Here is a 25,109-nt window from a genome sequence, read left to right on the forward strand (position 1 = left end):
TTGGAGTTTACCCCAGTGGACGAGAGGGTCGCCTCCCTACGCCTGCGGGTTATGAGGGGGAAACCTCTGACTGTTGTGTGTGCTTATGCACCCAACAGCAGTTCAGATTATACTGCCCTCTTGGAGACCCTGGAAAGAGTCCTGTATGGGGCTCCTGAAGGGGACTCTTTAATCTTGCTGGGAGACTTCAACGCACATGTGGGCAATGATGGAGACACTTGGAGGGGAGTGATTGGGAGGAACGGCCCCCCTGATCTGAATCGGAGTGGTGGTTTGTTACTGGACTTCTGTGCTAGTCATGGATTGGCCATAACAAACACCATGTTCGAACATAAGGATGCTCATAAGTGTACGTGGTACCAGAGCACCCTAGGCAGAAGTCCATGATTGATTTCGTTATCGTATCATCGGACCTGAGGCCGTATGTTTTGGACACTCGGGTAAAGAGAGGGGCGGAGTTGTCAATTGATCACCATCTGGTGGTGAGTTGGGTCGAGCGGCGGGGGAAGCCTCTGGATAGACCTGGAAAGCCCAAACGTGTAGTTCGGGTGAACTGGGAACGTCTGGAGGAGGCCCAAGTTCAGGAGGCCTTCAACTCACACCTCCGGCGGAGCTTTTCGGGCATTCCTATGGAGGTTGGGGACATTGAACCAGAGTGGTCGGTGTTCAAAGCCTCTATTGCTGATGCCGCGGCGGGGAGCTGTTGTCTCAAGGTCCTAGGTGCCTCAAGTGGCGGTAACCCTCGAACCTCCTGGTGGACACCGGTGGTCAGGGAAGCCATCCGACTGAAGAAGGAGGCCTTCAGGGATTTGTTATCCCGGGGGACTCCCGGGGCAGTTGCAAGGTACCGACAGGCCCGAAGGGCAGCAGCCTCAGTCGTGGCCGAGGCAAAGCAGCGGGTGTGGGAGAAGTTCGGAGAAGACATGGAAAAGGACTTTCGGGCGGCACCAAAGTTGTTCTGGAAAACTGTCCGACACCTCAGGAGGGGGAAGCAGGGAACCATCCAAGCTGTGTACAGTAAGGATGGGACGTTGTTGACCTCAACTGATGGAGTGTTAGGGCGTTGGAAGGAACACTTTGAGGAACTCCTGAACCCGACAACTCCGCCCTCTATGTTAGAGGCAGAGCTGGAGTATGACGAGGGATCGACACCAATCTCCCGGGGGGAGGTCACTGAGGTCGTCAAACAACTTCACAGTGGCCCCGGGGGTGGATGAGATCCGCCCAGAAATGCGGAAGGCTCTGGGTGTTGAGGGACTGTCATGGTTGACACGTCTCATCAACGTTGCGTGGAAGTCGGAAACAGTACCGAAGGAGTGGCAGACTGGGGTGGTGGTTCCCCTTTTTAAAAAGGGGGATCAGAGGGTGTGTGCATCACACTAATCAGCCTCCCCGGGAAAGTTTACTCTAAGGTACTCGAAAGGAGGGTCAGGCCCATTGTCGAACCTCAGATTGAGGAGGAAAAATGTGGATTACGTCCTGGTCGTGGAACAACGGATCAGGTTTTTACTCTTGCAAGGATCCTGGAGGGGGCCTGGGAGTGCGCTTATCCAGTCTACATGTGTTTTGTAGACTTGGAAAAGGCGTATGACCGGGTTCCCAGGGAGTCACTGTGGGAGGTGCTGCGGGAGTATGGGGTGAGGGGGTCTCTACTCAGGGCCATCCAATCTCTGTACTCCCAAAGCAAGAGCTGTGTCCGGGTCCTCGGCAGTAAGTCAGACCCATTTCAGGTGAGGGTTGGCCTCCGCCAGGGCTGCGCTTTGTCACCAATCCTGTTTGTAATATACATGGATCGGATTTCGAGGCGTAGTCGTGGGGGGGGGGGTGGTCTGCAGTTTGGTGGACTAAAGATTGAACCACTGCCTTTTGCAGATGATGTGGTTCTAATGGCTTCATCGGTCTGCAACCTTCAGCACACACTGGATCGGTTCGCAACCGAGTGTGAAGCGGCCGGGATGAGGATCAGCACCTCCAAATCTGAGGCCATGGTTCTCAGCAGGACTGGACTGTCCACTCCAAGTAGGGAATGAGTCCTTACTCCAAGTGGCCGAGACGGGTTTTCTCCGCAGGGTGGCTGGTGTCTCCCTTAGAGATAAGGTGAGAAGTTTGGTCATCCGGGAGGGACTCAGAGTTGAACCGCTCCTCCTTCGCGTCGAAAGGATCCAGTTGAGGTGGTTCGGGAACGTAGTTAGGATGCCACCTGGGCGCCTCCCTAGGGAGGTGTTCCAGGCACGTCCAGCTGGGAAGAGACCAAGGGGTAGACCTAGGACCAGGTGGAGGGATTATATATCTTCGTTGGCCTGGGAGCGCCTTGGGATCCCCCAGTCAGAGCTGGTTGATGTGGCCAGGGAAAAGAAAGTTTGGGGCTCTCTGCTGGAACTGCTACCTCCGCGACCCGACCACGGATAAGCGGGCGAAGATGGATGGATGGATGGATGGATTGTTGACATAATACATTTAATTAAAGTCAACGTTTCAGTTCTTTCAGTGTAATAGAGTGGTTCAGTGATGACGTAATATTGTCAGACGACCCGGAAGTTAGCATTGCAAGTGGCCCCTCAACCAAAAGGAATGGAACTTTTCCAGAGGATTTGAGATTATTATATAATATATTGCACAAATATAAGATATAAATTAACCACATGCATTCAAGTCAACAAGGCTAAGCTAAGGGCGACTAATGTTCATCCTAATGACATTCAGTATTCTAATTGAGTCACTTGTTAGCAACTAATGTCATATGTAATGGAGACTGCTGCCCCCTGTTGAAATGCCATCATACTACAACTTAATTATCTGTGTTTTCACTGGAAGGGAGAGTTCATTCCGATTTAAAAATACACATTTACCCTCTTACTGCAGTGCCATTTAACAACCTTTTTCTTTTCTTTTTTGGAGAAATCTGCTGCGTAGAATTCTGCCTTTTCTCAATATTATGGAACTCTAGGTGCTTTGCTTCTGGTGCTCAAAGTTCCAAAAAATGTATATGATGTATTAATAATTTCAGTAATTTTTTCCAGCCAATGTATATATTCTGATCCCAGTTGCTCCATAGTGGGTGCTGCTGCTTTATTATACAAGCTAATTGATGGTTTATTCCCTATGTTTGGTTTTAGACTCAATAAACTATTTAAAGATGCTACCATGTCATAATTCATTGATCATTGAGCAAATAAATAATTAGTAAAAATTATAATAATTTGCAACCCTAATTGATATAGATTTGTAAAATGATCTTCCTAAGCTAAGCTTTTGAGTTATTGTGATGTTGAAAACATTATTTTGCATGCTTATGCTGTTTATTAAAGGTAGGGTAGGTAATTCACTTCAGAAACACTTTTTGTTATATTCCAATGCTCTTCACATCCCGATAGCAATGAATACATTAAATGCTTTGACAATTAATACATACAAATATTTCACCTGTGGAAGCCGTGGTGCTGTAAAAAGCACGACCAATTATCTTTCCTCCGGGCCGGGTCAGATAATTGGATGGCACACGAACGTGCACATGACCAATGAGGGCACGAGATAAGTTTTTGCACGAGATGGAAGGCCTGTCAGCCTTCCATCTCGTGCAAAAACTTATCTCGTGCCCTCATTGGTCATGTGCGCGTTCGTGTGTGTTGGAGGAGGGGCTTTGTAAGGAAGTCTGAAGGAAGTGGCAGATTTTTTTCGGTTGTGTACTTTCAAATTCAAGCGCACTCGAGCTGGTTTCTCCATTCTTAGCCTACCTTTAAATACAGATTGATTTCCCTGACATTCTTGGTTCCACTTTGCGGGCTCCAGCATGAGGTTGTGTTTGGCCCCCTCCAGCTCTCTCCTCAGGTTGTTGTATTTGGCTCGCACCTCGGAGATCCTCTGCTGACGGTGCTCCAAAAACTTCAGCTTGGCACTGAAGCATGCAGGCCCCTGGAAACACAAACACATTTCACAAACTGTGTCTTTGTTCATATTGCCTATAACATTATGTGAATAGCTTGCATTTTGCTATCTGGGTGTTTGGTTGAATCCTCCATGCAGGCACACACACAGGCTGTATTTTCGTGGTTGAATAAATAACAGCACCCCCCACTCTCTCTCTCTACACACTCATAAACACCATGTTAGTGCGGGGTGGACACCTCTACGGAGTGAGACAGCACTGTAACCTTCTAAATAAAATTACTCAGTGATTATACTGTATTATACATGTAAATGGCCTTTTCAAAGGTCAGTACATACACATTTTAATGAGGGATAAAAAAAACAACTTCTGAATATGACTCATGGAGCACTGAAGTACTACAACACCATTGCTATTATATTACAGCATGATTAATTTCCCTAATGTTTCCCCCCAATAATGCCATGAGAAAAATACTATCAAATAATGATTTGCTATTTAATAAAAAAATTTAAATCTATTTTTTTTTCTACCAGTGTGGCTCTTTGTTCTTTGCTGCAGCATTGACCCATTTCCCCCCATGTGGTCATTAAAATTGTATCAAATGTGCTGTCCTTGAGACGGGGTGAGGCGGGGAATATAGTCCCATGAGGCCAGACCTCTCGTCATGGGGACATTACGTCAGCGCCTGCACCACATTTTAAACACAAATGGGAGGTTGAACCTGATATCAAACCTTAGCTTAGCCAGGGTCAGTGCATTGTTCTTGCCATTTTTCAGCAACATACAATATCTACCTATTTGATCCCACACAACCCTAACCCTGCTAGCCCATTTATGATTTTTAAAGCTAAGCAATGCATTTCATTGTCTTCTTCAGGCTGAACACACAGAACATGCAACAGTTCTATAGCTCTGTAAGGCAATATTTAATGGCTTTCAAATTCTGGTCTCCGATTCACAACAATAATTATTCAATATAGCAGCAGCAGAAACTCCCTCTGGACTCTGCATTGACTTTACATGTAATCTCGCCGCCCCCAAACATCGTATCGCGTCCGATGGTGTGAACGCAGCATAAGGTTTTTATTCTATTTTGGCGCCAAAAGAGGTTAATAAAGGTCATATTAAAAAAATATGTCCTTTGACCTCCTGAAAATCTAAATGAACCAAGCACCTGTTTGTCAGCACCTGCTCTGTTCTGCATCCTCTGCACATTGTCGATCTCATAGTCCTTGATCTCGTAGGCCTCTGGGATTCCCCGAGCAACCAAGCCAGAATGCAGACTGCTAGCCGAGCGTCGTAGGGGCAGAGGTGCATCATGGGAAACGCGACGCTGATGAGTACCTAGGTGAGGTAGAGTGAGATGCTGTATCTCAACCTGTTTTCCTTTCTACTGCACTTAAACAGTAAAACCATTAAGTTATTCTAAATAAAATTAAAAAACCTAATCAAAGTATATTTTAGGTAGGATGGTATTTTAGATAATTTAGGTTGTCCGCCATTAAATACAACAAATATACTATTTATGAGCCAGGCCGTTAGTACTGTCAACTATCATTCCACTCTAAAAGCCTCACAGCACACAGTAACAGCAGATGTGTAATGATGAATGAAGGCTGGTGTCCCTAAATGGCCTTCAATACCCTGGCCATGTGCCTGAGGGCAAATGCAGCTTGCCAGTGCAGCAGGAGGCACAATTGTGTTAATCCTTTGAAATTGTCTCAGTTGGAAGTACAGGAAAATATAATTTATGATTTGTGTCATTGGGATCCTAACACATTAAGAATGTGTGTTACTCAAATGCTATGGAAACAACTTTTATCAGAATAAAGATGAGTTAATTACTTGAACAAATTAAGCACAGACCAAAATTGATAACCCGATAAGCAGTAAAATGTGTTTAAGAAATTTAATATCATATGCCCGAATTGTATTATACATTTCTTCAGTGTATAATTACAATAGTGTTAGTATACACACATACCTTTATGATTTACTTTACCAGACAAACACTCTTCATTCTCTGCACTTGTGCTGCCAGTAAGTGCCGTCGCTGGTTCATATATTAATAATGTGACCTCCTACATGATTTGGCTCTTAATGAGTGCATTCTACAGATGTCTGTCATCTCCAATTAATGTCACATTAATATGTTATGTGTTATTATAAAAACAAGTTGATGTGGAATGAACATTTATGAAAATAGTGAGGCTATTGGTTTGAAAAGTGTGCACTACATCATGTTTAGTGAACAAAATGGTAAGGTGGGTTTATGCAAAACCCTTTACTGAGCTGGATTAAGATATCCATAAGATCCATAAGGTCAGTTTTAGTATTGCATTTAATTGAATGGGTTTGAATGTGCCAATGCAGCATTGGGACATTGCAATCTTCAAACATCAATACAATGAAACAGTAATAAACAATTGACACAAGTAAAAACATACATTCAAATATCTACAGTCAGTTATCTTCCTTTACTGAAATAAATAGAACTAAGTGGTTGCATTAAGAGCATGATAATATAAAAATCAATCTAAAATGGTCATTTTGAGACCACTCATGCAAAACTACCATGTAAGACCAACAACATATGACGAGACTCGACACTTGGATGAAGTTCTGATCTTTCCAGAAGAGAAAGTCATCCTGTTCAGTTCATTTAAGGCCATCTATTCCAGATGTTTTACCTGTGTTGCCTCTCCTCCGAGATGCTCGGCTGCTTCGAGCCACACTGAGGAGCGAGCTGCTCCTGTTGCTGACAGAATCTCTGTTTGACATATTGCTGCCTGTGGCTTCACTGTCCCTCAGCATGCTGCCATATCCACTGCTCACCATACTGTTCCTGTTAGAAAAATTCAGGGACGTCTTCCCCATAGCTGGTGGCAAATCTCCACTCAACACACTGGTGGTGTCGCTCGCGTGCCCACTCATGTGATCTGGCGTGCGGGGAGCAGTCACCTGGCAGTATGGCGAGGGAAGTGCGGTCAGTTGGTCCAGTCCTCCTAAAGTGGGGCTGGGGGCCCTTCCTTTAAAGAAGTCTGAGATCCGGCCATTGACGTATCCCTGGATGGCAGATTTTGTGGACGAGCATGTGGAGCTCTGGCTTGGAGTGCGACTTAGTGAGTGAAAATACATTGGAGGGGGAGAGGAGACAAAGGAGGAAGACCGCTCAAAACTAACAGTTTTACTGTCTGGAGAAAGGCTGGCGCTGCGGTTGATGGACGCCTGCAGGCCTTTATGTGGGAGACTGAGGTTCTTGGTGCTTGGGGCGGACTGTCGACGGACTTTTGGGCTGGACATCTTCAGTTTCCCCACAGCAGAGAGTTTGGAATGGGTATGTCTAGCAGATTGAGATGCAGGCTTTTCAGAAGGAAAGAAATAATGACTATGGTCAGTCCGAGGATTCTTCCTGGGGCTCCTGCTAGCCGTTGGCAGAGCACAATCCGACTCATTATTTCCTTTATAACCTCCATTTTGAGCCCCTTCAACACTTCCCTTAGAGCTCCCCTTAGAGCTCATGGAGCTGTTACGACTGCTTCTTTCCAGAGTTGGGAAGTCTCTTGGGATTCTTTCAAGGGAATTAGTCCTTGTGGCCAGCTGCTCCAGTTTGGCACTAAACAGCCTGCTACTGTCTTCAGTGGGTGACTTTGGCCTCCAACCCATGTTATCATGTTTCATTTTTAGATTTGAGGTCTCGAACAAAGATTCAACACTCTTCGTGGGAGCTCTACTTGCATGTTGTTTGTACTCTGCTCCATATTTCCGAGGAGAGCAGAGATAAGTGCTGTGGTTCGCTGGGGAGTGCTGTCTGCCCTGCCTCCTCTCCAGAGTTACTCTTGGGCTACAAGGGGTGGATGATGTCACCCCCCTTGGGTCTCTGTGGTTGTCTGCCATGTGAAAACCATAGTAACTGTCCTGGTGGATGGCATTTTGCCAGCCTCTAGGCAAACTACCTGTTTTAAAGGAGGCAGAGGCGGTTTCCTGGCAACCAGGTGGAACACCAATTCTCTTAGGGGCATTCTCAACACGACTGGAACCGATTTCTCCCCCCTCTGAGCCCTTTGGAGTGTTAGTGGAGTAAATATGGTCCCTGTCTATGGGGTGTATTTTGTCTGAATGCCTTGGTCTCTTTCCACACATTTTGTTTTCAGCTGTTTCATCGCAGAAAGCTGAATCTTCCAAGCACATTAGGTCAAAAGGACTTTGGCTCAAATGTGAGTCGCATACTTTCTCAGACCTTTTGGCATGTGTATCAGAAGCAAAAGCCCCACTCCTCTTCTCAAGAGCCTTCCCATCTTCTCGACATTTGCCATTATTTCCTCTGAGGTCAGAATGTGGCTTGGCTCCTGTAAAATGTGGACTTTCTTTTTGTCTCGCACCATGCAATCCACAATCCATGTCTTTATCAATCAGAATGGGATTTATAAATGAAGGCAAAACCCTCTTTTCCTTTCTGAAGTGATACTGGGCCATCTCAGTGCTAGCCTCTGCAGGTACAGATTGAGACACAGAGATTTTGTTTGTATTAGAGCAACCTATAGGTAGAGTTTCCTCAGTGACATTGCTGATTATCCTGATTGGTTGAGAGCTTTGCTCATGTGGTTGTGATCGGGCGGTGTCTCTGATACAAATAATGTTTCCACCTGTCCTCCCTCTGTCCAATGCTCCACTAATGGTCACCTCCTCCACCATAGAGAAGACAAGTTCATCTTGACCCGTTAGGTCCAGCGGCTGTTGAACAGTTACTGTGATGGTGGCCTTCATTTCTTTAACGTCTTCTGCAGGGCGTTTAGGCAAGGCATCACCAATTATAACACTTGTTGCCAAGGAGAGTGAAGAAGAGTAGGAGGAGGGAGGGGATAAAGGGGAACTTTTGCCAACTGGTGAGGTCCTTTTGCCTGGCTTGAAATAATCAGAAGCTTTAGGACTCTCATGTTTACTTGTCTGCTGAAGTACAGAGGAACTGCCCACCATTCCCTGAGCATCCTTATTTAAGTCCTGACAAGAGCGCTTGTCATCTGACTTTCCAGTTTTAGGCAGCTCAGATTGAGAGGTCATGTTAAGACTGAGAGTTTGATTCAGCAGTTCCTCGCTGGAACTGGTTCCACTGCACTCTTCACAGTCATACAGGCCTGAATCCTCTCTTTGGAAACTGTCTCCTGGGAAAGCACCATCTGGTTGCTTTTCTCCAGCAGAGGTCTGACAGCAGGCAAACCCCTGATTCATCAATGTCTGTGTTGGCAATAATGATTTTGTGTCAGTTTGTTTCCCTGTTTCTTTCTGCGGTTGTGATTTAGCTGGGACATTGTTGGCAGAAGGGCCTTTTGAGGAAGACTTTAGCAAATCCATTGTTGCCTCACGTCCGTCAATACAGCCCAAGCGCTCTTGAAGTTCAGCAAATGTATCACATTTGAAACAGTCCCCTACTGGCTTCTTCACCTCAATACCCACTTGAACAGTTTCCTCATTCTTCTTCTCAACTTGCAGCTGAGGAATTCTCAGAAGTTCCTGGAGCAGAGCAGTGAACTCTGGATCATCCATGTCAGCCTTGTTAGGATGCAAAGAGGGTATGATGGGCACAAACTCAGGTTGTGCCAGTCTTAAGGGTGCTCTGGAATGGACCAAGCCCTCTGAGTCTATTTGGATGACTGTGTCGCAGGACTGGTCACTACTGGAGAGCTCGTCCGGATCACCACGCAAACGGAAAGGAGGGGAGTCCACATCTACCTCTTCGGTGGAATGGAACGCCCGCAGGGACAAAGACGTAGTGCCTCTCTTTTCTTTAGTCAAACTCCTCCCGCTATGAGAACAAGAAGTGGACTGCTGTTGGAGAAAGATGGATTGCGGAGTTAGTTCGAGAACAGGACTATGCAAAACATAAATCAATAAACAAAGCATTGGCGTGCATTGGAAAAAACATCCTTTACAAAAAGATCTCCAACAGTTTGAGCCATAAAAAGCTGGTAAAATGGTAAACCTTACAGAAAATGTACAGTACCTTCGTTCTCTTTTGCGTCTTGCGGATGCGAGAAGCCAGCTGAATTGTGGACAGGGTCTCTTGAAGGTGTGTCAGTGAATCATCCACCTGAGCGATCACTGTGGTGTGGCAATTTACACGGCCCAATGCCTCTTGAAGGAGCATAGTCAACTTAGTGGCCCTATGCAGAAACAGTGCAAATGTCCAGATGTTACTAAATGGATGAATCTTTCATTTAAAACTCCTAAGCAGAAAATATGTACATTTTCTAACTCTGCTGTATTTGATATTGTAGCACAAGTATTTGGCCAGTATAAAATCGGTTAACAGGCAAAAAGCTGATTAACAAAATAAGAACACCAAAAGCTCAACTTCAGCAAGGCAGTTTATTCTACCAACGTGTTTACAGCAATAATAATTTGACGTTCTTACTTGCTGGGGTTGGTTTTATGTCCACTTAGTAGAGACAAGACAATAGGGCCAAGTTCCGAATATGGAGGTTTATTCTTGCTCATGCCCCTTATGCCACTACACACATCTATCATGGTCAACTTAGTGGGGCCACGAGAACCTGAGGATGGTAGAGTAGAGAGATTATTCAAAAAGCTTCAAACATGAATTATAAGATATATATTAAACTGCATTAAATCTAGGCTTTACTGTTAAACATGATAATAGCGATACAAAAAATTCACCAGAGACAAGTTCCCCTAGTAATTAAATAATTCATAACAACCTTTGCCAATGGTGCTGCTTTCTGTACGTGGGGGATGGATGTGGAGAGTGAAGAACATTATGGAGCTGTGGGACAGGTACGTTATGAAGTCATTGTGGCGACGTGCTGCAATGGCAGCATCCAGGAGGGAAGCAGCCCGCTCAGCAGTGGGGGCCTTCACCCGGTTGTGGTTACGAAGCTATAGAGAGAATAGAGGATACAATCTGATGTGGAATCTTCTCATAAACTGCTCAATAAAGAAAATCCATGTATGCAGTAGAATTCATTTTCTTAGCAGTCAATTAATAATTAGATATAATACCCCCCTACGCTAGAGGTGATGGCTTGCAATTGGCAAACAGCATTATGAGGGTGGAAACAGCTACTCAACCATAATGCATCAGACGTCATTTGTTATGCAATCTATTAGGCTTTACTAAATACGAATATATTTTCTTCTCACAGTGGAGACCATTGCCCAAATTGACTACTTAAATAATCATTAACTCTAATCCATGTAGTCAAAGCTTAAAATCTACTTAGAGGAGTCCTCTCTACAGTATGTATAATATGACCTACACCTCCTACTTAATTTGATTTGTGGACAATAAAAGCAACCTATTAATATTGGCTCATTTTCTTGTTCACAGCTGTTAAAACAACTGTGAAATAACACTTGTTTGTGCGGGAATTATTGAGCCTTCGAACCATTGCCACTAAAGCAGAGACAATAAAATGTCAGCATCAAAGAACACGGCCTCGGCTTACTGGTTTCCAGATTTGGGACAACCTTTTAATTGTTTCCAAAGATTGCTCTTAGACTGTACATTATCACACCAATAACAATAACTGTTTTTTTTCAACTTTATTTTGGTTTTAAGGTTGAGTACACCAACGATTTAGGTCAAAGGACCCCTTTGTGCTTGTTCAGAGAGACAAAGCAGAAGAAGCAGCTATTTTAACAAGCCCCTATTTCTTAATAAAAAACATGTTCTACTTCTACCTGGATCCCATAGATAGGGTCCTCTTGGAGTTTAACATGGGCTTTTGGGCTGTTGTGGACACTGCCTTGTGAGGGGACGACCTCCCCTAGCAGATCCCTTAGTGTGTCCTCCTCTCCGCAGCAGAGCTCAATAGCAGACACAGATACAGTCAGGTCGGTCCAGGTCTTCTCCCTACGCCGCTCTATGGCGCTGTAGAGCCAGGAGATGGCACAGGGAATAACCCCAAGCTTCTCAATGCTCTCACCATTCCCCACCATGCTGGACCAGGAACCTGAGGCAGACAGCAGAGCAAACATATGAATGCATGCAATATACAGACACACAAGCACAATGTACACATACAAATGCTAACCTTCAAACACATGAGCACCCCATCAACGCATACATTATATACTTTAAGAACAACAGCTTTTCTTGTTCAAATATGATACCCCAAATCTGCCAGAAAGGCCACTATTTTGGTTTAGACCTAAATATCTCTAGTCCTAAAAACTCTCATCACTTCTCTTCTCGCACCATGTGGGTTTTTTTCTTCGGGTTTAGAGTGAAATATCTATATCTTTGATTATATCCATATTAAATATTGAATAAATTGCCATGAAATGTTCTATAGATAAACATAGCCCCCCCCCCCCCCCCCATTTAAAAAAATGTGACCTTTCCATCTAGAAACGTCAACTAGTCAACATGTATTTTTGTCAAATGTAACGAGTGACATACTACGCTGCAGTAGTCAAGATGCTAAACTAAGATGGAGAAAATTGATAACACACCTACTAAATATTAGTGTTTTAGCATTGTCACTGTAAGCTTGTTAGCTGCTCATGGAGATGTTAGCATCTTAGCATTTAGCTAACATCACCACCAGTTTCAGTTTTTCAGAGAGGGCAACTTGGGTGAGTAATATTAGCTAACAATTTATTTCAGGTTGAATTGCATATCACTGGCTGAAACCTGGTGAACTTATCAAAAACAAAAGAAGCGGCTGGCAAGATTATGTGTCACAGTCCAAAGGTTGTATGGCAAGGAGAGAAGCGCATGAAAATTCGGTATGAGAACATATTACCCACACTACGAATACTTTCTAGATAAGTACATGGTTACACATATTTAGAACTATGGATGCACTTGCCCACTAGTCCACAGCTATACAGTCCAAAGCAAATACATGCTAAAGTTGCCTGTGAAAATGAAACTCACAAATGAAGAAACATAAATAAGCTCTCAAAAATGCACTTATAAATATGGATCAAATGTACAGAAACACACCCAAAAACACTTTCAGATTTGATTCAGAATTATGCCATACTCTATCTCCAAGTGCACTTTTGCCCCACATTAGCTTTGAGTTATGAGCCTGTATGGACATCTCTTGTCTTATTCAAACTCTAATTGAATAAGGATAAGAGAATTGGCTTTTCCAATTAAAGTCTAAGCTCCCTGCCCTTATTCAGAGAGAATAGTATGCTGTGGAGGAGATTGATATTCCCTTGGCTGAGGGCCACATGTAGTTTGTATTGGCCAACTAATTCAATCAGATTTACGGAGAGTGGCTTCATGTGAAAAAGCAGCTCCAAGGAGACCCCGTCCTTACCCTGTGTGTGTGTGTGTGTGCGTGTGTGTGCGTGTGTGTGTGTGTGTGTGTGCGTGCGTGCGTGCGTGCGTGCGTGCGTGTGTGTGTGTGTGTGTGTGTGTGTGTGTGTGTGTGTGTGTGTGTGTGTGTGTGTGTGTGTGTGTGTGTGTTACGCTTGCCACAAATCTATTAAACCCCTTCACCAATGCTAAGTGCAGGGTTCCATCTCTCTAATAGCAACATATTACAGTACATTCATTTTACAGTCCCCACTGAGCTCAGCGCTTCAGCAAAACTAAATATTTGTGTATTTTTGTAAAGCAAAATGTCTATAAGGCAAAATGGGAAGCTTTCAAAAAAGCATGTGTTGTTGTATAATAGATGAATGGGCTTTTATTTACAATAGAACAGGTGAAAAGATAAATGACTACAGTTTTCTGTCACTAGTGTAGAAAAATTAGCTAAGACCAAGAAAGCCGGACAGGTGAATCAAGATTGATAAGAGGACAGATAGAGTTAATGGAGACAAGGAATTTAAGTGATAAGGAAAGAGTGAATGATAGGAGGAATGGGACGGAGACGATGGAGGAGGGGTGGATGGGAAGTACGGCCCCTTAGAACAGATAAAAGCGTCCCACTCTCATCATAAGATTTTAACCCATGCCCTCTCACAGTGACCAATTACTCACCCACATCAGCACATCCCAAACCCAGAACACATCCATCGCTGCCGCTGAGCACACAGCGGATGACATCAGCCAAGGCGCCCGCACAGACCTCGGCCTAGTAACAGAGAACAAAGAACAGCAAGCATCTTATGATTCATTTCCCGCACTGAAATAGAACATCCAATGAAACGAAATAACTAAGATGCATACTGATTCTGTAGATTCCCTTGGGCTCAAATACTGTATTACAGTATACAGTAGGGCTTGGAGAAGGTTGAATTTAATTGATGGACTGTGTAATAGTGGTGGCTATCGAGGCCCTATCAGTTTTCAGGTCATTAGACAAAGGGAGCAAACCAACCGTGGTGTATTGTACAGAGGAGAAAATGTAAACCTAAAACACAGAATGCGGCAGGCAAATGGCATACTATCACATTATCTGTCAATATAAATCAATATTTTGAAGCCTAAATAGATAGCCGATTTTAATTAGTAATAAGGATGAGAAAACAAACCTGGCTTGACTCTTGAGGATATGCTGCCTCAAAGTTGAAGGTCTTCAGAAGATTGTTGCCATCTCTGCCAAGTGTCATTGAAACGTGTAGCTGGCTTTTGCTCACTGGTTCCATTATGGCGACTCTTTTTTTGGACGGGTCAATCCAGAGAACAGGTGGTCGGCCTTGGCTCTCTGACAGCGTTGGGCTCACCCTCAGCACAACTTTGACCTGTACACCACAGGAGATCGAAGCATGTTGAACATCACAGTATACTCCGGTTGAATGTCTAAATATCTAAATGTGTTGCTCTACCACTTCGTTTTTGTAAGAATATATCAACAATAATCGATTAATGCTATGAAATTTGGCTTATTATAAGCCTTTGCAGAATGATAGCAACACAAAGTCATGACACATCCTACTTGGCTTGGCTGGTTGATTGGTTATTACTGGTTGCCATAATTAGTTGGGTTTCTTAGTTTGGCATGAGCAGTAGGAGTGATTAGGGTTAGGGTAACATCTTGATCAGGGTTAGCTAATTGGCTAATAATACTTAGCCACGTGCTATTGTTTGTTGCAGGCAGAGCATGTGTTTTGGCTTTTAGCCCAAAGGAATATTTCAGCATATTTAGATGATGGAACAAAGGCATTACACCAGAATAAGAGTATTATGTGAAGAAAAATGTGTTGAAATTGTCCAGTCGAACTATGCTTTCTTGTTACTAGCTACACTAGTGCACTCAGCTATTTCTGAGTTAGCTATGGAGCATGCAGGCTGAAAGATTAAATGCCTTTTTACAAAGGGTTGAGTGAACACAACTTTTTCACTTACCCTTGTATACAAACTGTATACATATATATAGCCTATGGGGAAGGGCTTTACATTTTAAACTACTCTGAGACACCTTAAAAAGAAAATTCCATTATTTATTAAATGAAAGGAGTGAGTCGGTGCTCTGCTGCTGCTATAGCAACATGTATGTAAGGGATTTTAGAAAACAGAATGGTTCAGCTAAGATTGTGCATGTCACTCTTTACTTTCGAGAATGAAACCAGCAGCAAACTTATTAAAAAATGATGAGTTTCAAAACAGAAAGGTTAAAAAATATCTTCATATTAAATTCATTCTGTTTTGGTCATCATGGAGTTTTTGCATCTTAAAATCCAGAAAACACGTATAAAGTGTTCTCATAACTCTAAAATATATTCACAGACTATATGTATGCCACAAATATTAAAGTTATCTGTTGCAGTCGCAGTTATGATTTGATATTCCTTTAATCCAAATCAGGGGTTTTAACTAAACCTAAAATCAAATGTAGCTGTGAGAGAGGGATGTTAATGTCATACTTCAGCTCTGAGCTACTGCTGCTCAGCCGTGGGAGGCCAAAGATAATATTATATGCAGCGTAGGTTGCAAGTAACCTGGAACATGGAAGCCTTGGCAGAACAAAGTTGTACATGTCAGAAAGGATTAGCTCTTTTGCATTGAGGAGGTAAGCTGACTGTGGGGTATTTTACTATTGTGAATGTTTTCAACTGACATCACTTCAATGACATTTGTACCATTTCACAAATCTGACAATCTTTCCTTTTACGTCTGTTACTACTTGGTGACCTCAACATTCACATTGACTCACCCACCTGCAAGCTGGCATCCAAATTCACAACCCTACTGGACAATTTCTCTATCACCCAACATGTCACCTTCCCCACCCATGACAAAGGACACATTCTTGATCTCGTCTGCTCTACCAACCTCCCAGTGATTGACCTCCACCCTTGCCCATTTCCCCTCTCCGACCACAAACTCATACAATTCACCATTGCCTCCCCCACCCGAAACCCCTGCCCACCCAGAAACATCACCTTCCGTAATCTACACTCCATTGACCATAACCATCTCTCTGAACTGCTATCGTCTAATCTCCCCCTGGACGCAACCCTCAGCTCACCTGATGATCTTCTCAACCACCTCAACTCCACCCTACTCACCTCCCTCAACACTTTCGCCCCCCTCAAAAATAAAACTGTTACTTTCAAGACCTCATCACCCTGGTTCACACCCGCACTGCGTAAAATGAAGCAGCGAGGCCGCCAACTTGAACGTCTTTCAAATAAATCATCCCTCACAGTCCATTACATAAGCTACAAACTCCACCTCAATGCATACAGAGATGCTCTTATTGCCGCTAAATCTGCCTACCTCTCCAACATCTTCATTGACCCCTCCCGTAACTCCAGGACCCTCTTCTCCACAGTTAACAAGCTCTTCAAACCTCGTGCTGATAACCTCCCTACTTCTACTTCCGCTACTTGCAGCTCATTCCTCCAGTTTTTCGCAGACAAAATTAACGCCATTAACCACTCCTTCTCAGCTCCATCTGATATACAAGCATCTCCCCCAACCTCCACCGCTACCATTTCTCCCCCCATCTCCCTTGACCTCCTGACTCCTCCTCCCCAGCGCCGCCTTTCCCAGTTCAACCTCGTCACCCCACTTGAAATACTCCATCTGATCGGTTCATCAAATCCCACAACCTGCTCCCTTGACCCTCTACCCACTCCTCTCCTGAAGTCCTGCCTCCCCGTCCTCTGCCCCTATCTTGCTAACCTTTTCAACTCCTCGCTGTCCCATGGAACCGTCCCCTCTGCCTTCAAAACTGCTGCCGTTACTCCAATCCTCAAAAAACCTGGTCTTGATCCCTCCTCCCTCACTAATTACCGCCCCATCTCCAACCTACCATTCCTCTCAAAAACTCTTGAACGCATTGTAGCCAAACAAATTCACTGCCATCTCCAAACCAACCAGCTTTATGAACCCCTTCAGTCTGGATTTCGTCCTCACCACAGTACAGAAACTGCACTCGTCAAAGTCCTCAATGACCTCCTCACCTCTGCTGACACTGGTTCCCTCAATATTCTCATCCTCCTCGACCTGAGTGCAGCCTTCGATACCGTGAGCCACAACATCCTGCTCACCCGACTCAGGGACATTGGTATTGAAGGTATTGCACTCAGATGGCTCCAGTCCTACCTCACTGAACGATCCCACTTCATCTCCCTCCCCAACCACTCCTCTGCCACAGCTTCAGTCACCCAAGGCGTTCCTCAAGGGTCAGTACTTGGACCCCTCCTCTTCATCATTTACATCCTGCCCCTCGGTCAGATACTCCGCCACTTCAACCTGGACTTCCACTGCTATGCTGATGACCCTCAGATCTACCTCAGCACCAAATCCCTCCATAACCCACCCCTTACCCACATCGATTCCTGTCTGACAGTGTTGGAGATTTGGAGGATGTTGAAAACCAACCTCGTCTCCGCGTGTCGTTTGATAAGCTGGGTGAATTCGTGAAAAGGAAGGGATTAAGAAACACCAGAATACAAGTTAAACAATAATCTTGCTTTAATGATAAACAGTAACGATACAAAATACAAATACAAAGAAATCACGAAGCTCTCTGCAGAGTACTCCGGGCTCAGGTTCTACCACCGTGTGAGACAGGTCTCAGGAACGGCCGGTGAAAAACAAGAGCGCGAACCAAAGGAAAACACAGGCTTTCATACTAAAACACAGGAGGAGGTGTGTGCCTGCTTTCCCCCAGAGGTCATCTTATTGGCAGAGACCAACACATGGCCTGTCGCACCCAATCAGTGCGACACAGCAGAAGAAACCCGGAAACAAAAAGTCTCATTCAGTTTGACGAAGACCAGACACCTTTTGGTGTCTGGTACGAACTACTTCTCAACAACAAGTTTCCCTATCTTATTTCACATCTTGTAGCCAGCACACACACATCCCCTTTATGGCCCTTTGTCCCTGTGTCCATCTTCCCGCCTCAGGCTGCCACACACAAGTTAAAAGTATGTTTTAAGATATAGTTGTTATAGTTGGCTAAATATACGTAATACATGTTAATTACTTTCATATCAATAACAACGAGGAACACATTACCTATGCTCTTAAGCAGTATTAGAGATGCTTTTCAAATAGTCAAACTTCACACAGGCCTACCTATGGCCCTTCCATTTGTTTGAGCTATTGTTCACATCTTTACTTCAAATAAAAGGTTTCACATTGTATATTTCCAGCTTCCTTTACACATACTGTTATTATTAATACAAAGTAACCAACCACACACATCTATTGAAAACAAGTCGATTCCCCTGATAATTGACATGCTGAAACTCTTCGGAATGTGTTCCCTCCCCCAACTCTCTCGTCCCTGTCATAAAAAACTGCTTCCATTTCATATAGAGTAATGAAAGATGTTTAAGCTAATTTCTCCACAATGTTTGTAGCCATTTAGTACCCACACATGAAAGAATAAGAACAGAGGTATAGTTGACCAGTAATCCTGTAGCACATATATTTTACTGCAATGAAAACACACACACATCTGCTACAAGATTGTGTAGCGCACACCCATCTTTTACGAGGGAAACATTCCAGAGTTTCGGCACTATCTCCAAATAAGGGTGTCCCATGCTCCCATCTCTTCTCAAAACACAAGGACTTCACCTCAATATATTGGGGGAGGGAAAAGATACTTTGTCCCTTCAAATTTAACACACATGAATATATATAAGGTGACATTAAAATGAATATACCAGATTTAACTTTCCTGCCATAACACGTTACTTTAATCCATCAAATAATTCAAATAATCCTTCAACAGCTATTCAAACTTGGATGCAACATAACCTCCTCAAACTGAACAGCAACAAAACAGAACTCCTCCTAATTGGCTCCAAATCCACCCTCAGCAAGGTCACTAACATAACACTCACCATCGATGGCACCATTGTTTCCCCCTCCAATCAGGCACGCAACCTTGGCGTAATCTTTGACCCCCACCCTCTCCCTCGAACCTCACATCCGCCAAACAGTCAAAGCCCCATTTTTTTCCACCTCCGCAATATTGCAAAAATCCTACCGTCTCTCACCCGCCCCGCAGCCGAACGACTAATCCATGCCTTCATTTCCTCCCGCCTTGACTACTGCAACTCACTTCTTTACGGCATCAGCACTACTTCCCTCAACAGACTCCAACGGGTTCAAAATGCAGCTGCACGTCTCCTCACGCATACCAAATCATGGCATCACATCAGCCCAGTCCTCAAAGAGCTCCACTGGCTTCCTGTCTCCCATCGCATCAATTACAAAATTATGGTCCTCACCTACAAAGCACTCCACCATTTGGCCCCCCCTTATCTCACAAACCTTCTCACTCCTTATCAACCCCCACGGTCCCTCAGATCCACCGCAGCCGGACTCCTATCCATTCCCACATCCACACTCTGCAGCTTTGGGGACAGAGCCTTCTCAGTGGCAGCTCCTAGGCTCTGGAATTCCCTCCCCCAAGATCTCTGTGAGTCTGAGTCCCTCACAGTCTTTCAGTCCCGCCTCAAAACACATCTTTTCAACTCTGTCTACCCATAAGCCCCCCTCCTCTCAATCAACTTCCTCTTGACAGCCTTTTTATTTATTTTACTATACTTACTTGTTTGCCTGTCCTTGTTTGTCTACCCTCCCTCATATTGTAAAGCGTCTTTGAGTTTTGAAAAGCGCTATATAAATAAAATGCATTATTATTATTATTATATCAATCAACTGATGTTGAAAAACAAATACATATATTTATTTAGGCTGCAGAGGACATCCAGTTGATCCAGTTAGGGCAGCAACCATACATGCACTTACAGCTGCATGGCTATGCATACCTCCTGCTATATTTCCTCATGTCATGACATTAATTCCTTAATGCAGTTCTTTCCATGAAGCCTTCGGATAAGGATGCTATAAGGTCTTAAGTTAGGTCTTGACTTTGACAGCCAATTAACAGGACTCATGAGCTGTATTCTGCTGGAAGACAAGGTAGCATTAACCTTACAAAAGACAATAGGCTCTGTTAAGGTTTCTAAACCAATTATGAAATTATTCTTAATCAGGGTCCAGGTCTGCAAGATTGTGAATCGCCTTGTAATCCAGTCAAATGTAGTTTTCTTGAAATTGTCCAGGACTGCATAGCACCACCATGACATCATTGAATGATTGATTCCATCTGCCACATGATAAGTTCCCAGTGTCTGTGACATTTTTTTTCCCCTTCTCCAATCATAATTGTAATACCTTATGCAAGAAGTGGCTCCCTAACCCTATTGAACATGTGTCAAACTCTATTTATGAGGGTTAAATTATTCAAGACACCAATTTAAAAGTGGAGAAAATCATCCTCCGCTCTCACACACATATTTATTATTGCACGCAGAAGCATACTGTACAGGGCTAAGTGCTTGTGCAGGTGTGGCTGGCGGTTGGTCTATCTGAGCCTTGTCTGTAACTCTAGACTAAACCCAAGAGTCCATCAATCTGAGACAAAGGGAGGCAGCCATATTGATCCCCCCAGTTTCTCCCAGAGGAGGTGAGTAGAGGGAGGGGGAGAACAAGATGGAGACATTAGCACCGTATTACAGTGTATCATAAGGAAGGCCTGATATAGGATCTCCTCCAAATTGACGTGATCTCTTTACTCTGCAGCCAGGCTGGTAAAAACACTTCCAGGGTGGCGGTTGTGTGCGAGCAAGTTATTATATACTTTGAGAGATATACCACCAATCCCGACCTATTCCATGTATTACACATTGCAATATAAAATACAAAGCCTCCGAGGTAACAGGGCATTTTCATTCAGTCACTGCCGGTCTCCTCATAGTACATGAACGTATTCCGATTCCTATGATTGCGAAAGGTTATTTTAGATGTTTTAATGCCAACGCAATCAAGTGTGGCTGTATAAGCCACCGCAGTGCAGAACTTGTTTAGGCAACAAAGCTACTTTCATAGGGTTAAAAATATTGGTAATTTTCGTGAGTTACGTAACTTTTCCGTAGCTTTACGTATGCTACGTATATGTACGTATGCTACGAGAAAAAGTAAGTAGCCATTGACTTTTGGTCAATAATGTACTTGTTGCCTGCTGAGTAAAGGTGATGTATTTGTGTCAACCTAAGAGGTAGTCCTTTCTTACCAATATATTAGTTACAAACAAATGTACTATGTTGGTTAAATAAAAAATATTATAATTTGTGTAAGAGTGAAAAGTGAATAACAACAGCCTGTACACATTGCATCATTTATATGTGCATTACGACTGTATGGAATGTACTGTAGTGTATGTGTGAACTGTGATTGAACATTTTCATGGGCGAACGGAGCAAGAATGGAGTTTGGACTGGTACCACATCACTGTAAATTGGCTGCCCAATGCTCCTAATACTATGATGGGTTAAATGCGGAGACTTCATTTTTCTAAGTGTGCGGTGCTGTGTACATGTTTGACGATTGAACATAGATCAAATTCAGCTTCATAGCATACAGAAAATGCATGGCACATCACTTATTGGCAGGAAACAGCTAAAGTGCTGCCTCCATTATTGAGCATGTGGTGTGTTTTTTTCCTTGCAGTTGTCCTGCGTTGATGGATGTGATGTGCTGCAAAGAGCCGCACAGAGTTCAATTGTGTTGAACTTTGAACCCGAGCTTCACTGATCTTTGTGAGAGCAGCTAATGGGCGTAGCTTGCTCAAGCAGGGATTAAAGATGGAGGGTGAATGGTTAAGGTGGGTGACTGAAGATAACTAGTAAATCATAATTTAGAATTGAGACCAAACTAGGTGAAATATCTGTTTTCAGTATAAATGCTTAGGTTTGATATAACTTTAACCTAGCCTGTAGCGACTTCACATGAACAGTAAGGTAAAAAGGTATAGCTTATCAATTTAGGGAAATCTTCTAGATCGAGGAGAAGGTCGATACCACTCTAATGTCTGTACACTAAATATACTCTAGAGACTGGTAATAACTTAGCATAAAGACTGGAAGCAGGAGGAACTAGCTTACCTTTATCTGTCTAAAGTTCACATAAGAATTCACCAACCAAAACCACTGTTTATCTTTTTTACTAATATACACATTTTGTGTTTTTAACCTATATAAATTATAAACCAACAATGTCAAAGTTGTACATGTTACATGCTGCTTCTCCTTGCAGTTTTAAAGCTAAGCTAATTGCTATTGACTGTAGCTTCAAACTTAGAATACAGATATCAGAGTGGTATCAATCCTCGTATTCACATCTCAGCAAGAACATGGAAAAAGTGTACTTCCCAAAATGCCCAAATATGTCTCAAAATGTCTCAAAAAGTTAGCATTGCAAATAACGACTTGTAAGTATCACTTAATACAATTTCTGATATTTGAACAAAAGGCTTTGTATAACTTTGAATTTGGTTCCTCTTGTAATCATTTGCCAATTCTTTCAGAATCAGGGCGGTTGCGAATAATTGCTGGTATGATAACCAAATAGCAACAGCACCAAATGTGGTTCACTGAAAAATAGATAAAATCAGCATTTAGTGTGAATCTACTGGAATTCGATGCCCAAAGGTACCTTGCCAACACCGGGTGAGTCTTTGGTCCTAGTGGCAGCTTGGAGCAGGCAGGAGGGGATGGGCGGAGGGTTTTTCTGGATTATCTCCATGAAGCAGGTGGAAAAATGAGCGGGAGCTTGATCAGAAGCCTGGCCTTTTTTCCTTGTTGTCAGATTGAGCTTCTCAGCAGCCCTGCAGGGAAGAAGGGAGGTGGCATGTCATACCATTGAAACTGATGGAGTACAGCCACGTTGCAGACAATAAAACATTTTCTGTTTTAATATTTACCTTGCTAAAAGGGACATAGCAGCAGTGTTGGCGATGGTCACCACTCTGGATATCTTTGAGTTAGTCTGTACAGTCCCGGCGCCACAGCCCAGTGCAGCATCATCTGCAGCCTGCTGCGGGAGAAAGCTCATTATAAAAAACAAAATCTGTAATTGCACCCACCCCAAAAGGGGCTATTATCTTGGGAATTACTCTGGGGACGGTTGTTGGCCGCGTCTAAATAGGGCATGGAGGCTGAGAATGGGTTAAACATACACCATTAGTCATAGTACAGCTCCAGCTAGCTGCATGTGGAGTGTGCGGAATAGTGTGTGATGGCTGTAGTGACTGCTGGCTGGGTTTGAAGCATGACTCAGAGTTGAAGAGGAGCAGGAAACACTGCCTCTGACACACACACACTCACACCCTCAGTCAGGCAGCTCGATGTAAAGCGAGTTCAACACTTACACAGCTGTAGCTCCGAGGCGTGTGTTTTGCACTCATTCATAACTGTGCCATGTATGCAACATATATTCCCCATGCATTGCTGCAGGCCACATAGGCTAGCCAACATGTTTGTATAACTCATATACCGCTCTCAAGCTCCACGTCTCATCAGTGTCTCAGCCTTTTTTTTAGGGCAACATAACAATGTCAACTCGGTTTCGTTATTTAAATAATGTCCAACCATAAACTGCCAATTAGTGCCATGGAAGAACTGCAGGAGTTTGAAAGGAGACCGGAAGGAGAATAAAGACAGACTAAGTTAATATAAGCGCCCATATGTAATGTAAATAATGTATAGATGGTCCCCCGCCCCTTCCATGTCTCCTTGTTGAGTCATGTCTTCTGTCATAGCCTTTTTTTTATCTCTTTCTCTCTGCTCTGAAGTCTCTCTTCTCCTCCGCCTTGAACTCCATCACCTTCTCTTCTGTCCTTTTGTTCTGCTTCCCATCTTGAACACTCCATTTCCCTTTCTTCTCATGCAATGCAATTTTCCTCAGCTCTGCTTTTTGTCTCCTCTCTCCTTACTCTTCTTCTTACTTTCCTCTTAGCCACATTAACCTGTATTGATCTGCACTCACGGTGAACCTGCCTGGCTTGATTCTCTTGCTAAGCAAAGAACTGTTTAGTTTGAGTAAAATGTTTCATTGTTACCATCACATTTCATCAGACAAGTCGATTAAGAACAACGGCCTAATTACAGTAGTGCTCTCACGGATTATTCCGTCTAATTGACCATTTGTGAAATCCTGCAGCTTCAGTTACTGTTGCCATGCCTGTAAACCTTCCCGTTCCTGCACTACACAGAAGGAAAGCTTTACCAATTTAAATTATTGGTATTTTTATAACAATAGGTGCTTCATTTCAGACAGAAGTAGACAAAAGCAGTAGATTTGGCCGGCAGAAAGCAGATTTATCAGTTAGTTAATTAAGCTAATGCTAACTCGATGTACCTACTGCCGACGAGCACAACACATTTCAATTGGTTCATGTGCATATTCTGGTTTGGATGTTTTTTATTTTAGAGCTTATTTCAAACAAAGCATTTTCCGATATGGATATGTCAAAGTTTTTTTGCGTTTCAGGAGTATTCTTTTGACATACAGCGCATTCAGAATCTGTGTCTCAAATGATTTTTGAGGCAGTTTGCTATATATCAGTGATGCAAATTAGTCGCTTTTCGGCGCCTCCCGCTTTTTTAACGCTGATTTGGGTGACTTGTGTAATTCGCGGAGAACCGAAGAGTTTTCGTTTTGGGGGTGGGGGGGTCCGTCCGTCCGTCAGTCCGACTAACGGACAACTTTTCACTTAAAAAAAGAAGAAGAAATCTAGACCGCAAAATAATTAAACAAGCGAGTGCCTGTTTTTCCTGGCCAAGGGCAGGTTCCTTGAACACAACACGAGCGTAACGTGTCTTCACGTGGTATACGTCTCGTCGGAAAGGAGTGTAGACTAGAGTGCTGACGGAGAGCACCGGAACGCCGCTCCAGCTCTTCAAATATTGCAGTACCCATAAGGAGCCGTACACACCGCAGTGTTTGCGTGGCTTTCTTTAGTTGTAAGCACAGTGGCGATCT

General features: G+C 43.6%; 1 protein-coding gene across 5 annotated transcripts in view; it reads right to left on the reverse strand.

The window, feature by feature from the left end:
- LOC307015799 (kinesin-like protein KIF26B) overlaps positions 1 to 25,109 on the reverse strand; it is a 34,244-nt gene that overhangs the window by 2,976 nt on the left and 6,159 nt on the right. The window contains exons 4-14 of one of the 5 annotated variants that reach the window (XM_079644635.1): positions 23,050 to 23,159; positions 22,782 to 22,953; positions 14,345 to 14,554; positions 13,851 to 13,944; positions 11,588 to 11,859; positions 10,606 to 10,783; positions 10,302 to 10,440; positions 9,891 to 10,050; positions 6,580 to 9,715; positions 5,064 to 5,233; positions 3,735 to 3,912 (exon numbers count right to left, since the gene is read on the reverse strand). In XM_079644635.1, coding sequence (XP_079500761.1) covers positions 3,735 to 3,912; positions 5,064 to 5,233; positions 6,580 to 9,715; positions 9,891 to 10,050; positions 10,302 to 10,440; positions 10,606 to 10,783; positions 11,588 to 11,859; positions 13,851 to 13,944; positions 14,345 to 14,554; positions 22,782 to 22,953; positions 23,050 to 23,159 — 4,819 coding nt within the window. Of the gene's footprint in view, positions 1 to 3,609; positions 3,913 to 5,063; positions 5,234 to 6,579; positions 9,716 to 9,890; positions 10,051 to 10,301; positions 10,441 to 10,605; positions 10,784 to 11,587; positions 11,860 to 13,850; positions 13,945 to 14,344; positions 14,555 to 22,781; positions 22,954 to 23,049; positions 23,163 to 25,109 lie in introns of those variants that run through there. The other 4 variants (XM_079644634.1, XM_079644636.1, XM_079644637.1 and 1 more) reach the window with 4 other exon arrangements.

Source organism: Notothenia rossii (genome assembly GCF_949606895.1).
Source record: "Notothenia rossii genome assembly, chromosome: 8".
Lineage (NCBI taxonomy): Eukaryota > Metazoa > Chordata > Actinopteri > Perciformes > Nototheniidae > Notothenia > Notothenia rossii.